At 47.6% G+C, this 17340-nt stretch overlaps 1 protein-coding gene across 2 annotated transcripts; it reads right to left on the minus strand.

Moving 5' to 3' along the window:
• Nucleotides 1–595: 595 nt before the first annotated feature.
• LOC308578013 (myelin proteolipid protein-like) lies at nucleotides 596–15921 on the minus strand. Of its 2 annotated transcripts, XM_081178314.1 has the most exons (8): nucleotides 15609–15921; nucleotides 9777–9863; nucleotides 7110–7296; nucleotides 6664–6820; nucleotides 4912–5080; nucleotides 4272–4345; nucleotides 3573–3638; nucleotides 596–3103 (listed from the first exon to the last, which is right to left on the minus strand). In XM_081178314.1, exons 1-8 carry the CDS (start codon nucleotides 15610–15612, stop codon nucleotides 3032–3034), a joined length of 816 nt encoding a protein of 271 aa, XP_081034440.1. In that variant the 5' UTR covers nucleotides 15613–15921; the 3' UTR covers nucleotides 596–3031. The 2 variants fall into 2 exon arrangements, with proteins under 2 accessions (XP_081034440.1, XP_081034439.1); XM_081178313.1 differs by lacking the exon at nucleotides 9777–9863 and having other exon boundaries at nucleotides 6565–6820; nucleotides 15609–15917.
• Nucleotides 15922–17340: the final 1419 nt, after the last annotated feature.

Here is a 17340-nt window from a genome sequence, read left to right on the forward strand (position 1 = left end):
TTCTATAATAAAGTACATTCTGATTTTTCCTTCTTTCTTTATTGTTTTTGTTATTGCTTACATTTTTTATTCTAAGCCTATTAGCATCTCATTTTTAGAACAATATTTTGACATATAATCTTCGAAATACTTCCACTCCATTCTTAACTTTTGATTTGACCTTATAATTGAAGTTAATTTTACCAATTCTATATACTCACTTAATTTACAAATCCACGCTTCCTTTGTTGGTGTGTCCTGAGATTTCCATTTAGTGGCAATTACTGGTACTACCCTGGCAGCTGCTGTTGCATATAAAAAGATTGTTTTTTTTTTTCATTTGTGGTACAGTGGTGCCTTGCAAGACGAAATTAATCCGTTCCGCGAGTCTCTTCGTCTTGCGGTTTTTTTGTCTTGTGAAGCACGGCTATTAGCGGCTTAGCGGCTATTAACGGCTTAGCGGCTTTAAGAAAAAGGAAACAAACTTGCAAGACGTTTCGTCTTGCGAAGCAAGCCCATAGGGAAATTCGTCTTGCGAAATGACTCAAAAAACGGAAAACTCTTTCGTCTTGCGAGGCATTCGTCTTGCGAGGCATTCGTCTTGCGAGGTACCACTGTACATCTTTGCCCACCAACCCTAACAGATAAGCTTCGGGATTTTATCATGGGATTTTTAACATTTTCTTAAGTTCCTCATGTATTATTCCCCAAAACTTTATTTCCTTGCAACCCCACCACATAAGAATTATCGTTCCAGGTTTTTTGTTACATTTCCAACAAATGTTGGATTTTAATTTATATATTTTGTCGAGTTTGACTGGTGTTAAATACCACCTGTAAAACATTTTAACAAAATTTTCCTTTATCGTATAGCAGGCGGTAAAGCGGATATCCTCGCGACAGAGTTTCTCCCATTGTTCTAAATATATAGGGTGGCCGATATCTTGTGCCCGTTTGCCCATTGTTTATTTTACCTCTTCATCAAATCATAGTCCTATAATAGAGTGTAAATTTTTGATAATAATTCCTATTCTTTTGTAATATAATGGTGCTAAATAGTGTTTGTTCTTTGGCAAAACCTTTTCTTTGATCTGCATTAAAGACACTTTTTAATTGTATATATTGCCAATTATCCCTCCCATATTGTATTAATTCTTCATATGCTTTTAATTTTAACTTTCCTTGGTCTTCTTCCAGTATTTGTCTATATGTTGCCCAGTTCGGATTCATACTGAGTTTTTTAAGTGCATGGGCTTCTAATGGAGAGATCCATAAAGGGATTTGTGGCTCTAATAACTGTTTAGAGGTGCTATTATTACTATTATTATTATTGCAAGTGCCTGGACTGCATGACCCTCGAGAGGCCCTAAAAATGTTGCAGGGGACAGATTGGGGCGTCCCTATTTCCACCATGGAAAAGAAGGAAGGAGCTCCAGTACCATTTTTCTAAAAATTATTATTAATAATAATTTTATTTCTGTCCTGTTGAAAGCCGCCCAGAGTGGCTGGGGAAAGCCAGCCAGATGGGTGGGGTAGAAATAAAGCTATTACAGTCATACCTTGAGTTACAGACGCTTCAGGTTGCACGTTTTTGGGTTGCGCATCTCGCAGAACCCGGAAGTACCGGAACGGGTTACTTCCGGGTTTTGTCGCATGCGCAGAAGTGCTAAGTTGCGCTATGCGCAGAAGTGCTGAATTGTGACCCGCTGCAGGTTACGAATGCTGGGGGTTGCAAACGTGCCTCCCGCACGGATCACGTTTGCAATCCGAGCGTCCACTGTATTATTATTAGGGATAGGGTTGTTGCTGTTGTTATTCTACCCAGAGTGGCTGGGGAAACCCAGCCAGATGGGTGGTGTATAAAGAATAAAAGTCGTCATCCCTGTTGTTGGAATTGTAATTGGAAGGGAGGTTTTTGGTTTGATTTCATGAGGGATATTTTTAAAATATTCATCAGGAATAATTTAAAGTCTGATATACACACAGAGAGACACAGATAGATATGATATAAATACATATATAAAAATATAAATATGATATATATCTTATATAAGCTAACATATATAAATGTGTGTGTGTGTGTGTGTGTGTGTGTGTATATATATATGTGTAAATATCTGTATCTATGATAGCTTATATATATATATATATATATCAGTATATTCCTTTATTTCAAACCAAGGAAACTAGAATTGTAATCCTTGTTGCTGGAAATGTAATCGGAAGGGAGGTTTTGGGTATGATTTCGCCACAATATTTGTTGCATTTTCTTTGTTGCGTTTGACGGATTGTTGGATCGCTACCGTATTGGCCTGAATATATGCCACTTTTAAAACTTCCTGGTTGGAATTTGGGGGGGAAGGGAGGCTTTTATTCCTGACAATACGGTAGTTCCATCTGATTTCCCCACCGAAACGGAGCGAAGCATTAAAAAACCGACAAGCTCTTCTCATGAAATTCACCCTTCATTTTTATTTCAATATTATCCTTCGTTATTTCGGCTTTCTGCGCACCATGTTAAGAACGGTCAATTTTCACATTTTTATATATGTATGTGTGTACACACACGTTTTTATTAGCCTCTTACAAAAAAAATGGTGTTATCTCGTCGAATAATTTCCTGCCGTTTGAGCATAAAACTGCACTTATTTTTTTCAAAAAAATGACTTTCTTTTTGGAAACTTCAAGGGACGGAGCGATTTTTCCTCCAAAAAGCAGGACTAACAGGTTGTAGGACCTCTCTCTCGCTCCGACGTTGGTTTCCCGCGCTGACGAAATCCCCAGACCGGGAATAATCCTGTTTTCGGGTCTGGCTGGGTCAAGTGAGGTCATAGAATCATGGTTGCATTTGAAAAGGTACCCTGGGGTTATGTAGTCCAACCCTGGCGGATCGGGACAAGCCAACTGGCTGACAGACAGTTAGAGCAGGAGGTTGGCGGCCACCTGGTTAGAGCCTTGCGGTTAGAAGACCAGTCCAGGGTGCAAATAATACGAGGGTTATTATTATTATGAAAAGGGAGGGAGTCTCTTCGCTCGGGAGGGGTGTGCCGGGTTAGAATTTTGTTCCCCGGCCCATCAGCCTCAGGACGGCGAAGTTGTAGGTGGCAGCGATGATAAATGTCACCTACGGAGGAAGGGGAAGAGAAGCAGAATTGCTAGAACCCATTCCTCCTGGTTCTCCTGATATCTCAGCAGCTTTGAAGACCATCAATAATGGTCTCCTGCTCTTTCCTCCTGATTCCCCTGAGATTTCAGCAACTTTGAAGACCATCAAGAATGGTCTCCTGCCCATTCCTCCTGCTTCTCCTGATATCTCAGCAGCTTTGGTGGTCTCCTGCCCTTTCCTCCTGGTTCCCCTGATATCTCAGTGCCTTTGAAGACCATCAAGCATGGTCTTCCTGCTCTTTCCTCCTGGTTCCCCTAATATCTCAGCAGCTTTGAGGAGACCATCAAGCACAGTCTCCCGCAGGCCCATCGGAAGGAGTCCTGCTGATTTTCCAGGGTTCTGCCAGAGACCTCCCTCCCATCCTTTGCCCCACGTGTGGCTGAAATCCTCCACCCAGAGATGAAGAGTTGCGGGAAGCCATCCTTACCAGAGCCACCAAGGTGACCGCTGCTCCCACAAAGGCCGCAATGAACAGGTGGAACGTCATCTGGAACTGTAGGATGATGATAATAATAATAATAATTAATTAATTTATACCCCGCCCATCTGGCTGGGCTTCCCCAGCCACTCTGGGCGGCTTCCAACAAAATATTAAAATACAGTAATGCATCAAACGTTAAAAGCTTCCCTAAACAGGGCTGCCTTCAGATGTCTTCTAAAAGTCTGGTAGTTGTTGTTCTCTTTGACATCTGGTGGGAGGGCGTTCCACAGGGCGGGTGCCACTACCGAGAAGGCCCTCTGCCTGGTTCCCTGTAACTTGGCTTCTTGCACTGAGGGAACTTCCAGAAGGTCCTCGGCGCTGGACCTCAGTGTCCGGGTAGAACGATGGGGGTGGAGACGCTCCTTCAGGTATACTGGACCGAGGCCGTTTAGGGCTTTAGAGGTCAGCACCAACACTTTGAACTGTGCTCGGAAATGTACTGGGAGCCAATAACACCGGTCTTTCAAGACCGGTGTTATGTGGTCTCGGCGGCTGCTCCCAGTCACCAGAGAAGGAGGAGAAGAATGAGGAGAGGAAGGAGGAGGAGGAAGAGAATGGGTCACCCATTGAAGGATCTCAATGTAGAAAAACAAAATGGTAGAAAGGACCAGGAAGGTCCTCTAGTCTTGACCACTGAGAACTCACCTCGGATGTCTTGCAGATGGAGAGAAGGCTCTGGCCACACACTCTTCCCGGGGAAGCGTTCCACGGTAGGACACCTGTGTCAGGGCACCGAAACAGAACGGTTGAGAGTTGGAGGGCCACCTCGCCCCACCTCCTTGACCCCTCTTGACATGTGAAGCTGGAGGTCCACCAAGACCCTGAGAACCTGCTCCCAGATCCTGATAGCAAGCCGGTGGTCTACCAAGACCCTGAGCCCACCATCAGGGTCCATCGGATTCTCCCTAAACGCAGGACCTGACCTTTCCCCCACTTGACAATGCCTTGGGTTGATTCATGTGATGTTGGAGGACCACCAAGCCTGAGATCTTTCTCCCGGGTCCTGATAGCAAGCTGGCAAGACCCTGAGGTCCTTCCTGACCTTCATCCCTCTGGAAATCCATTGGGGTGAGACCCGTGGGGAGATGGGGCTCCCCCAGGATCTTGAAATTCTCCCAGGTCCTTTCCTGCTACCAAGCTTGGTGCTCCATCAAGACCTCAAGATCCTTCTTCCAAGCTTGGTGGTCAACCAAGACCTCAAAAACCGTCTCCCAGGTCCTACTGGGAGACCCCTCATGAGGTTCTTCCTCCCCAAGGTGGCCCAGTAAACTAGGTTCTTCCTCACCATACATCCGGGCGTCTGTGCAGAGGTTCCCAATGCCGGCGGCCGTCTTGGTGGGGTTGGCAATGGAGTTGCAGGTGGTCCAGGCCGTGAAGTAGACGTAGATGGGGACAGCTGAGCAGGCCAGGACCAGGAGCCAGAGGACGGTCAGGATATAGGTGATGCCCACAAACTGAAAGGAGGGAGAAGAAACGAGTGTCAGCGATGGGCCGGGAGCTTCCGGAGGACGGGGCATGAGACTGGAGACCTTTGGGACCTGAGGAACTCCCAGCCACTTGGACCTTTCTTCCCGATATTCCCACAAGGGGTGGGCAGAACTTGAAAGGTCCCTATTCCCAGGTTCCTATGATCCATTAAAATCCTATTTTCAGGGGCGGCTTATATTTGGGTATTTCTCAGGTGATGATGGAGACCTCCTATTCTATCCTATAAAATGAAAACAGACCTCCTATTCCAACCTCTAAAATAAAAATAGAGACCTCCTATTCCATCCCCTAAAATGAAAAGAGTGGCCTCCTATTCTATCCCCTAAAATGAAAACAGACCTCCTCTTCCATCCCACAGCTATTTATCTGATTAAAATATGGACTGCCTATTCCATCCCGTAAAATGATAATAGCCACCTCTTCTTCCACCCCTCACAAGTCAAATCTGGGACTGAGAAACAGGGATACTCGGATGGCCCGGGATTGGGGGGGAGGGGACCTCCATAGGCACAGCAGGTGGTTTTCTGATTGCACCACGGGTCACAAGTACAAGTCCCTTGCTGCCTTTTGGGGCAGGAACATCCATCCGGGATGGAGGCCCGAAGGGTACTTATAGGGCAGGAAGGGGCTAAAAGTGCCCTGTTGGATTCCTTAGACGTAGAATTTCCTCCTTTTTCCACCAATGCCACCTGCGACAGCACAGGCAGCAGACCTTGGAACTGTAAAGCCATTCCGAATGACTGCTCCAAGAATCAAGCGGAGGAGGGTTTCCTTTTTGGAAGGATAAAATCGGGGTCCCCAAACTAAGGCCCGTGGGCCAGATAAGGCTTGAGGGACTCATTTATCCAGCCCATGGCGAACCCCGCTGCCCGCTGCCACCACCCGCTCTTACCCGTGCTGCACTGCGCGGCTGCCCACTTCCAGGTCTGAGGAGCACCAGAAATAGCGTGTGTGCATGCGCAAGCGTTATTTACGCATGCGCAAGTTATTTCCGGTGCACATCTGGGTGGGAGGAGGCCTGTGCACATGGACACAAGCTATTTCTGGTGCTCCTCCAACTCAGAAGTGTGCCGGAAATAGGGTGTGCGCACGTGTCTGGGCACGCGCTCCCCCACCCTCCGGCGCAACGCGCAATTGGCACTGGAGACACCGGCCCGAGGCATGGCAAGTTTGCTGACCCCTGGATAAAATCCTCCTTTTACAGAAAGGTTCGGCCTTGCTTGCCTCCTCTTAATATGGACAACCAGAGGAAGGTTTCCTTTTTGGAAGGATAAAGTCATTTTATAAAAAGGTTCAACCTTGCTGGCATCCTCTCAGTATGGACAACCAGTGTGAGTGAAGGAAGGACAAGACTTATTCAATATATCCTGTTCCTAACGCCCCCCACCATCGGCAGTCTCATGCCCCGGGTTTGAACGGTGCCGGCACCAGGTGCAAAAGAGAAGATCACCTTATCGGGATGGCCCAGCCATTTTCCCACACAGTGACACACCAGCTCCCAGGAGTGGCCGGGCCGGTGTCCTCGGGGCCCCCTCCCCTTGTGGCCTACCGTGGCGCCCAGGCCCTTGCCGCAGACGGTGGCCCGGTAGTCGCCGAAGACCTGCCGGACAGCGCTGGTGGTGTAGAAGCCTTCGGCCAGCAGGAGGGCACCAAAGAGGAAGAAGAAGCCGGCCACCCCGTAGATGGCGTACTGGAAGTCGTGGATCCTGCAGGGGAGAAAATAGGAGAGGGGGGCCATCGGTACAGCAGGTGCACCCAAGGGTCATCCAGTCTGTCCCCCCACCAGAGCTAGGAGGGATATACAGTTGGGAAAGGATTGCAGAATATTATTTTGATAGAAGACGGGTCGTGTGGCTGTAGTTTAACTTGATGTGGACATGCAGTGAGAAAAGGATTGCAGAATATGAACGGGGGAACGAACCGGTAAACAAACAAGAAAACGAACGAGGGAACGAACAAAGGCGGCAGAGGAAAGAAACGTTTGGAGGCGCTTACACATCGACCAGGTACTCGTAATCCTGGTAGTTTTTTGAGAAGTAGGTCTCGATCAGGTGCTCGGTGCCGGTCAGGGCTTCGTGGCTGCAGCCGCAGAAGAGTGCCACCCCCAGGAAGCACAGGGTCGTGGCCACCAGCGAGGTGAAGGGTGCCCCCACCAGGCAGCGGGCACAGCACTCTAACAGACCTGCAGGGAGAGGGGAAGAAAGGAAGGAGGGAAGGATAGAGACCTCTTGAGAGGAAGAGTTGCCTAACCCCTATTGCTCACCCCATCCCTAACCCCTATCCTTATTCTAAACCCTTTCCCTAACCCCGATCCCTATCCCTAACCCCCATCCCTATCTCCTTTCCCTATCCTAAACCACTGTCCCTAACCCTAACCACTACACCTAATCCCTAAACCTAACTCCTATCCCTAACCCCAAGGGTCATCCAGTCCAGCCCCCGGTCAGGCAGCAATCTTGGCGTCGAATCACAGGTGGCACCAGTGCCGGATTTACATCTAAGCTCAACAAGCCGTAGCTTAGGGGCCCCCCCTCTCTTGGGGGCCCCCAAAAATATAAAAGGGGGGAAAAACCCTGGATGTACATTTCCAGAATAGAAAATAAAAAGCAAATAAAATAAAACCGACATGCAGCAACAGTGTGTTGTGTTGTATTGGCTCCTGTAATGTAAGTCATGGGCCCCGCCTGCTCCCTAAAATATCCCTGGTTTCCTCCTGTTACAGCTTGGTCTCTCCCACAGACAGGAGACAACTCTGGCTGTTAATTATTTCAGATTTATTGCAAAAACAACAAACTAGGATGGGGCTCCTCTACTCATCCTCCTCCCCAGAAGATGGAGTTGCCCGGAATGAGCTCTTCCCCCTTCCCCAGCACGGAAGCCCCCACCTTCTCTTCAGGTATCCTACAAGATTTGGCAGAGAGTGTTTCCTGCATTCCATGCATTCCAACATCTTGCCCACTATCAGAGTTCTCACACATCTGTCTGTCCCTTTGGCCAGAGCTCAGATTACAGTTGCTCTCCCCCTCCTCTCTGCTTTCTGCTGTTAACTGTCCTCTCTCTGTGCCTGCTTCTCCTCCTCCTGTCAGCATATGAGCTTCGCTGACACCTCCATTCTATATATAGGGTGCCGACATTCTGCATGGACTGGTTGCCTGGCAACATGTGGAAATGGCTTTAGAGACCTATGACCTGCGGACCTATGTGGAGAGGGGGATGGTGAGTTCTACCACATGTGGTGGACATGCAGTAAAGTAAAAGGCTTTGGGGAACTGATTTACAACGAACTTAAAAAAATCTTTAAATATACCTTTCCCAAAAAGCCTGAAGCTTTCCTGCTAGGAATAGTCGGCAAGGAAATTAAAAAAGAAGACAAAAATCTGTTTCTATATGCCACAACGGCCGCTAGAACTATGCTAGCCCAAAGTTGGAAAATGGAGTTAATACCTACTATAAATGACTGGCAGATCAAGATGATAAATTATGCTGAACTAGCTAGAATAACAGGAAGACTAAGAGACCAGGATGACCAGAAGTTTCATGAAAATTGGAACAAATATCTGACGTATATAAGAGATAAATATAGAACTTTGAAGACTCTGGCAGGGTTGGAATAACTCTAGCAGTGTTTGGCAAATATGTAAAGGAGATAAAACACGTGACTTTAGAATTTATCTGATACTTACCAACGAAGTGAAGGGAAGTCTGAGGCTCGGCGGAGCCCAAAATAATTGTGTAATGTATATATGACTTTTGTAACAGCTATGTTATATGTAACTTATGTAATCTAGATTGTATATATGTATAACCAATGAAAAACCAATAAAAATTTATAGGGGGGGGGGAGGAATATACTCCAATCTGAACGAAGCCAGATTGGATTGCTTAAGTAAAGAGATTCAAACAAATCTAAAAATAAATAAATAAATAGAGACCTATGAGGTCCATCAATGACCATATAGCATATATTCAACACACAAAAAAATGACAATTTGTTGTGGACAAAGGACAGCTGGACATAGAAATGGCCCCATTACCTTCAGGAGCTGAGAGCCACATCAAACCTCAATCTGGCCCTGAAACGCATTGGCCGGACCTTGGGATCAGTAAGGAAAGTCTTTTAAACTTGCATCCCAGTGGGGTGGATTTGATTTGAAATCAAATCAGTTTCAGTCACGATTTAAATCACAATTTAAATTGCTAGTCAGTAAGACTTGGCGTTGCTGCCATCCTCTGAATATTGACCACCAGAGGAAAGTTTCTTTTTGGGAATCATAAATTCGTTTTCACACATACATCAAAAATGGCTGATTTGCTTCCATTATTAGAAATACATAGACCGATAATGATGAAATTCTGGTGAGGTTTAAGACGTTTCTATTGGGACCACTTTTCTGCTGGACTTGATTGGAAGGAGAAAAACCATCATAACCATTTAAACCATTTATTTCATTAAAACAATAACATGATAGCATATGTATCAATCTTAACTGATGTTGTTGAACGATATTATTATTATTATTATTATTATTATTATTATTATTATTATTATTATTATTACTCAGTCCCACCACAGAAAGGTGGGAATCTCAACGTGGCCTCGCATCGGAAGGCAACCCAGCCCTGCTAGGCAGGCCCTGGGTATCTCAGGCTTCAGATGGCTACCTGGAGAACCGGCTTGGGGTACTGTATCCGGGTTCGAGTTCTGCGGAGCCGCGGTTGGTTGGGGTTCGGGCCCGTCGCTAACATTATCTACATTGTGAAAAATACAAGGGTCAGCAGGACAGGCAGGCCTCCCCACGGCTCCTTCCTCTCCAATAATAATAATAATAATAATATTTTTTTTGTTATTTATACCCCACCCATCTGGCTGGGTTTCCCCGAATGCTGAGACCCCCCCCCCCAAGGGTTGTCAAATCGGACCCCTTGACAAGGCAGGAATTTCAAAATAGGAGCAGAAATCTGGATTTGACCCCGACGGTCAATTGGTCCAATGTTCTGCTTAATCTCTGCTGGTAACAAGCAGCTGTGAGATGCCAGAAACAGTGTCAGGTCTGGATTCGAACTCGCAGCTCATCCTCAATTGTCCATTGTCTTTGGGACAATGGAGCCTTGATATCTCCATCCCACGTTGCCCCCACATCCCACCCCAGGGATGGTGAGGAATGGTCCGGTTAGAGTCCTGGGAAGAGGGCCCTGGGTTCAAATCCCCGAGACCTACCTGGCAGGGTGAAAATAGGGACCTGCCCAATTCTATCCCCCCAATATTTCTCTGGTGAAAAGACAGAGCTCCTGTTCTGTCCTCTAAAATGAAAATAGAGACCACCTGTTCCATCCCCTAGAATGAAAATAGAAACTTCCTAGTCCGTCCCCTAAAATGAAAATAGAGACCTCCTATTCTATCCCCTAAAATGATTTTTTAAAAAATGCTTTCTTCGTTATAAAACTGTACAAGAGAAATACAATGGTACCTCTGGTTACGTACTTAATTTGTTCCGGAGGTCCGTTCTTAACCTGAAACTGTTCTTAACCTGAGGTACCACTTTAGCTAATGGGGCCTCCCGCTGCTGCTGCGCGATTTTTGTTCTCATCCTGAAGCAAAGTTCTTAACCCGAGGTACTATTTCTGGGTTAGCGGAGTCTGTAACCTGAAGCGTATGTAACCCGAGGTACCACTGTAATCAAGAAATGTTAAAATCCTTCGTTTCTGAATGGATACTTGGATACCTGGTGTGCCGCGAGATGTTGCCTGGAGGGAGGCGGGCGAGTCCAAAAAAGGTTGGGAAACACTGACTTAAGTTTCTCTTTCAAAAAGGAAACGTGGGTTAAAGTGGCGACGACGCCCCCCACTCACTTTCCTGCTCTGGCTTCCCTAACAGTTTTCCGAGTTGCGTCACTGGATCCAGCCCCCTTTTCCACAGGTGACACGGGGCTGGAGGGAGGAAAAGAGGGCTTTACGTCGTGCACAAAGGCAGCCTCCTAGAAGCGCTCTGGGCCGGCGCCGTTTCGCCGAAGGCGCCGGAGGACCCCCACCCTCAGCTCCTTCAGAAAGGAAGCCCCGCCCCTCGGCTCCCTACGAGGCCAGCCGCTGCACGCACGCGCCGGCTCGTCATCAGCTCCGTCTGTTTCCAACCCCCCTGCTCGCCTTCGCGTGAGCTCAGTCGGGTCCCTCAGCCGAAGAAGCGGAGCCTCTCTTTGCCGCCTCTTCCTTCTTCCCCGGGTCTCACTCCGGTTTGGGGCTTCCTCTTCCCGTTTTATATTATACTACACCTCTTTCAAGCCTCCTCTCAGTTCACTTGGGACAGTGGACGAGGAGGAGGCCGGCATGTCCGGGCAGCAGCAGCAACAACAGCAGCAGCAACTCCCGGCGACGGCTCCTCAAGCCCCGGGCAACCCTACTCCCTCACCGGCCTCGGCCGCCCTCCTGCTCCACCCGCCGCCGCCGCCACCTTGGCCCCGCCGCCAACCCCTCCTCCGCCCGCTATCGCCGCCACCACCACAACAGCCGCCGCCGCCTCAGCTGGGCCCATGCCTGCCGGGAGCGGCGGCAGCAGCAGCAGCACCCCGGCGCCCTTCCCTCACGGCGGCGACCCGGCCCTGAACGAGCAGGAGAAGGAGCTCAAGCGGCGCCTCAAGCGGCTCTACCCGGCCGTGGACGAGCAGGAGACGCTGCTGCCGCGCTCCTGGAGCCCGAAGGACAAATTCAGCTATATCGGCCTCTCGCAGAACAACCTGCGCGTCCACTACAAAGGTAGAGGGACGGAGGGAGGGCGAGGCCGAGGCCACCGCCATCCCCAGGCCCCCTCCGCCTCTTCCTCCGAAAGGCAGGCTGAGAAACTCCCAGGGAAGCTCTGAACGTCTCCCCCGAAACCGTCGGGAGGCTTCGGTTGTTGCCTTTCTCTGCCGAGGTCGGTGGACCCCGAGCCTAGGCTTCCTTCCCGCACCCCGCTTTCCGAAGACCGCACACCAGTTGGGCCAGTACATATTCCCCTCCCGTGACTGGAGCGGAGTAGCCCTTTCTCTTCTTCCCCAACCCTTGTCATTGGAGGAGTCCCTCAGTCCCTCGCTTTGCTGCCTCCTCCCCCCCCACCCCCAAAGCTTGGAGGTTCCCCGGCAAGGGGGAGGGGAAAAATTGAAACTTACACTTTCGTGCGTCCCTCCCGGCGTGACGCTGCGCGCTGACGTCACGGGGCTGTAATGGTGGTGTGCCTCAAGATTTTTTTCATCAAACAAGTGTGCCTTTGCCCAAAAAAGGTTGGGAAACACTGCCTTAAAGAGTTAAATTAACTAATTTGGACAAGTGCCCTTTTAAGAATGGTTTTGTTTTAACAGATTGGTTTGAAAAGTTGAAAACCATGGGCATATATAAATTCAAATTGGACTCAGTTTGAATTGGGCAAGTGTATCCAGGCTGCAATTAGCTTTTTGGTCCTTTAAGAGCAAGTGAGCAACTTCCCATGAGTGCAAGACCAGAGCCTATAATAATAAAATCCCATAGAATGGCCAAGGCAAAGACATCTCTCTCATGACATGCCCAAACCTGTGCCAGCTATGGTGAATGCCAGGCGACATGGTTGATATGAAAGCCCCGAGAGGATTCACCAGGATGTGCTGCTGTACCTCTATGCCAGTGTGAGACCGCAGAAGAGCTATCTTGACACCTGAGAACACACACACAAAAACGACGGAGCTAAAAAGCAAACTGCATTTTTCAGTCAGTAGTGGACCTTCCTGCTAAATGTAAAGCATAGACCACTATATGCTATATTTACACAAAGGCATCAATTTACAACATACAATGTTATTATTTGTGGGGCAAAAATTTTTAAGAAAAATTCTAGCCCCAAAGGGGGGATAATGTGATAGGAATTTTGAGGTCTAGATATATGGTAATGTTCATAACTGCACGTACATAGATCAAGCACAGGAAGACCTGAAGCCATTTTTTTCCTAAACTGAGCAAATGTTTCTCTGCATGGTCAAAATGTTTCTCTGCATGGTCAAAAATTGTCTCTTCCTTCACAAATCCTGTCTTAAGGGTATGTCTGTGTTTGAATAAGGGTGTGAGCCTGTGACCTGGCCAGGAACTATTTATCACTATAAAAGACTGGCCAGGCTCCGCAGGCAATCCAATCAAGTAACCTGCCAGACAGGAAATAAACAAGGATAAGAGAAAAACAATATGGAAATTTCTGTTTTAAGGCCACCTTTTCTGTGATGTATCTGAGGGGTGGTCTTAGGTTACACCCCTTCTGTGATGTATGTATAATGTTTCTGGGGGTGGTCTTGATCTACAGGATGGGAATTTCAAAAGTCTTTATAAGCCCTTGCACAGCATTTTTTTGGGTCCTCCTCCTTTCCTGCGAGTGAGGGGAGCACCCTGTTGCAACAGATCAATAAAGATCAAGCTTACTAGCTGCTTTGCTTCTCAATATTCTCTGGTTGGCCTCTGTTATTTTCTCCTACCAATAGGGAACCTATGTAAGGACTCTATATGGGCTCTTGGATACCCCATAAGGGAAAAGGGCATATTTTTGTTTACAACACCTCCGATCTTTCCATTTTGTTCCTGAATTAGGTTCTTTAAATACGCACAACTTTATTTCCTCCCCATTACTTCACTGACTTTAAATTTGATAAGGTTCTCCTTTTTACACACAGAAACTGTCGAAACCTGATATTTTGACCATGTTCTTTTACGTAGACTCTGTGTATTTCCCATTATCTGGTAAATTTTTCGTCTGTCACCTTGCTGATAGTCTCGCTAGTTCGACATCCTCTCTTTCTTTATTTAAATTGATTTAATTGATTTTGCCAGTCGGATTTGATTGTGATATCCTCTCCCTTCCCACCTTTTGCGATTAAAATATTGGCAACTCTCCATAAAGACTCTCTTAAACTTTTTTTAATTCCTGCCAGGAATTATGGGAAACCAAATTCCCTAAAATAAAAATATGGAATAGGAAGTCTCCATTTTCATTTTAGGGGATGGAATAGGAGGTCTCTGTTTTCATTTTAGGGGATAGAATTGGGGGTCTCTATTTTCATCCTGCCAGGAAGGTCTCGGGGATTTGAACCCGGGGCCCTCTTCCCAGGACTCTAACCGGACCATTCCTCGCCTCTTCATCTCGGAGGTGGGATGGATGGAGGGAATGTGGAACAGAGCAAAGCGGAGAGATAAAAAGGCTCCCATTGTCCTGAAGACAATGGACAATAAGGAATGGACTGCAAGTTCGAAACAATGCCCTCCTTCATGGCACCTCCAGGAGAGCGGCCCCGGTTGGTACGGAAAACACCAGAGCTGAAAGGAACCCCCGGTGGTCAATCCAGCCTGACCTAGGAATGTCAGGGCAGTTTTGCAAAAAGAAACATGGGAAATTGGATTCAGATGGTGTGAAATTGTTAGGAATTTCAGGGGCCCATTAATGGACAGTTTTATTTCACAGGAACATCGTTTTTTATTCGGTATATATGGCACAGATTAGTCCTGCCTAGATATGGGAAGGCCTAGGATAAAACCAGGAAAATTGGAAATAAAAAATAGTTTGATATAGTTTGAATATTCCACACCCTTTTTTTCTCCTTCAATTTTTCCAGAGGAAACAGGGTCACCCCCCATTTTTTCCGGGGGTTTTCCAGGCCTGGATGAATCTCAGGGTCCCTTCCGACTGCCGAGCCAATCTCCTGGGTCCCATTCCCTCCGGTTGGCTATAGTTCCCATCTCTCTGGCGGTGTAGCAGTTAGAGTCCTGGGTTCGAATCCCCTCGCTTCTTGGCTGAGACCTACCTGGCCCGGTCGTGGTGAAAGGGAGGTGAGGAGCTGGAGGGATATAGCCCACCTACCCAATATTTCTCTTGTGAAAATACAGACCTCCTCTTCTACTCCCTAAAATGAAAATAAGAACACCCGATTCTATCCCTCCAGCATTTCTCTTGTGAAAACGCAGACTTGCTATTCTATCCCCTATAATGAGAATAGGAACATCCTATTCTGTCCCCCAAATATTTCCCTTGTGAGAATACAGACCTCCTCTTCTATCCCCTAAAAGGAAAATACAGACCTCCCCTAAAATGAAAATAGAGACCTCCTCTTCTACCCCCTAAAATGAAAATAGAGTCCTCCTCTTCTACCCCCTAAAATGAAAATAGAGACCTCTACTATCCCCTAAAAGGAAAATACAGACCTCCCCTAAAATGAAAATAGAGACCTCCTCTTCTACCCCCTAAAATGAAAATAGAGACCTCCTCTTCTACCCCCTAAAATGAAGATAGAGACCCCCTTCTTCCAGCCCCCCAATATGTCTCCAATGAAAATAGGGAGGTCCTCTTTCCCACCCTGATGTCCCCAGAAACATGTCACATTTCAAAGGTCTCAGGACAAGTGGTACAGTCCAGGGTGGGATTGGAACCCGGGATGGCTTCCCAAATCCCTGAGATCCACCTTGGCCAAATTAATGTGTGATGGAGATACTGAGAAGTTTTCCCCTGGTCCAACTCACCCATCGTCTTGGGGTTCAGGTGAAGTCGCAACTGTTCTCTTCTTCAGCTAGGACAACCCAGTCGTCTTCTTCTCTTCTTCTCCTCCTCCTATTCCTCCTCCTCACTTCACTGGATTTCTCTCTGCTCCCTCAGATCCTCCAAAGAAAAAGGGTTCTGTTGTGTAGAGCCATGCCCCTTAAAGGAGAAGCCGGCCCTGTCTCCTCCTGCTCCTTCTCCTCCCTGTTAACTCTGAGATGGACATGATCTGCTTGATGGAAAGTCCTAAGATCTGTGGGAGCTTCCAGCTTTGGTGGAAAGCTCTGAGCTCAGCCTGTAGGAACGTGGCTCACGGTCTCTGTGCACCACCAAGTTTTGTTAGCAGGGCATAGGAGAAGGATCTCAGGGTCTTGGTAGACCCCCCCCCCCATCTTCACCTGAGTCCAACCCAAAGGATTTCAAGAGGTCAGGTTGTGCCTTTATGGAGAATCAGGTGGACCAATAGAACGATGGTGGACCTCAGGGTCTTGGTGGACCACCAGATGGCCACCAGGATATGGGAGAAGGTTCTCAGGGGCTTGGTGGAGCTCCGTCTTCACATGAATACAACTCAATGGATTTTAAGAGGGACAACGGCCAGGTCCTGCATTTAGGGAGGATCACATGGATTCTGAGGGTGGACTCAGGGTCTTGGTGGACCACCAACTGGCGAGCAGGGCAAAGGAGAAAGTTCTCAGGGTCTTGGTGGACCTCATCTTCACCTGAGTCCAACCCAATGGATTTCAAGAGGGACAAGGGTCAGGTTCTGCGTTTAGGGAAAATCAGTTGGAGCAATAGAAGGGTGGTGGACATCTGGGTCTGGGTCTTGGTGGACCGCCAGCTTCATATCAGTCTTACCAAATGAATTTCAAGGAGGAGGAAGGTCAGGGTCTGCACTGAGGGAGGAGTTACCAGATCTAAGATAGGGGACACCTGGTTTTCTAGAAAAACATGGGAGATTCTGCCCTGCTCACCACAATTTCATTGTGATAGGTCTATGTCTTCATAAGAGCAGAAGCAAATCAGTTACTATTCCAGAAATAAAAAAATTCCTTCCAGTAGCACCTTAAAGACCAACTAGGTGCTACTGGAAGGAATTTTTTTATTTTGACTATGGCAGACCAACACGGCTACCTATCTGTATTCCAGAAATGAATTTGCCAGATTGGTCAATAGGAAGGTGATACCAGCAAGGCTGAGTCTTTGTGTAAAAAAGAAAAGGATTTGTTAATCGGAAGGTGATCGGAAACTGGGACGGCTTCTTTAAATCAGAGACGTCCCTGGGAAATAGGGATACTTGAAGGATCTGGTCTTTCTCCAAGGAAAATAGGGCTTATATCCGGGCCAATACGGTATATTCTTCTATTGGAGAACTGCCTTGACCAAAGGTGTTCTGGGCTTTGGAGACACTTGAACTCGGGACGCAAAGGAGAAATGGGCTAAGAGGCAGGAACCTTCACCGGGAAACCCCACTGTGGAAGAACATGCGGATCCAGAATTGGCCTCCACAGTCACTTATGGACTCACCGTAAGAAGAAGAAGAAGATTCTATTCTTCTATATCCTATCCTTCCATCCTCCCCAGTTTGGCCCAGTTCCTCCAGCAGGTGTCGCGAGGGATGCCTTTGGCCCTCTATGGCTTCCTTCAGGATTTGGGGGCCGCCTGGCAGGGCCAGTGCGGAGAGGAGCCGGCTGGCAGAGCCACCCAGGGTGAAAA

Source organism: Podarcis bocagei (assembly GCF_964188305.1).
Source record: "Podarcis bocagei genome assembly, chromosome: W".
NCBI classification, from domain to species: domain Eukaryota; kingdom Metazoa; phylum Chordata; class Lepidosauria; order Squamata; family Lacertidae; genus Podarcis; species Podarcis bocagei.

Excerpts from the sequence above, each read along its gene's own strand:
- LOC308578013 (XM_081178313.1), bottom strand. Across the intron at positions 6,821-7,109 it reads TACGAGTACCTGGTCGATGT|GATCCACGACTTCCAGTACG; the intron begins GTAAGCGCCTCC and ends TCTCCCCTGCAG. Across the intron at positions 3,639-4,271 it reads CCATCTGCAAGACATCCGAG|TTCCAGATGACGTTCCACCT; the intron begins GTGAGTTCTCAG and ends ATCATCCTACAG.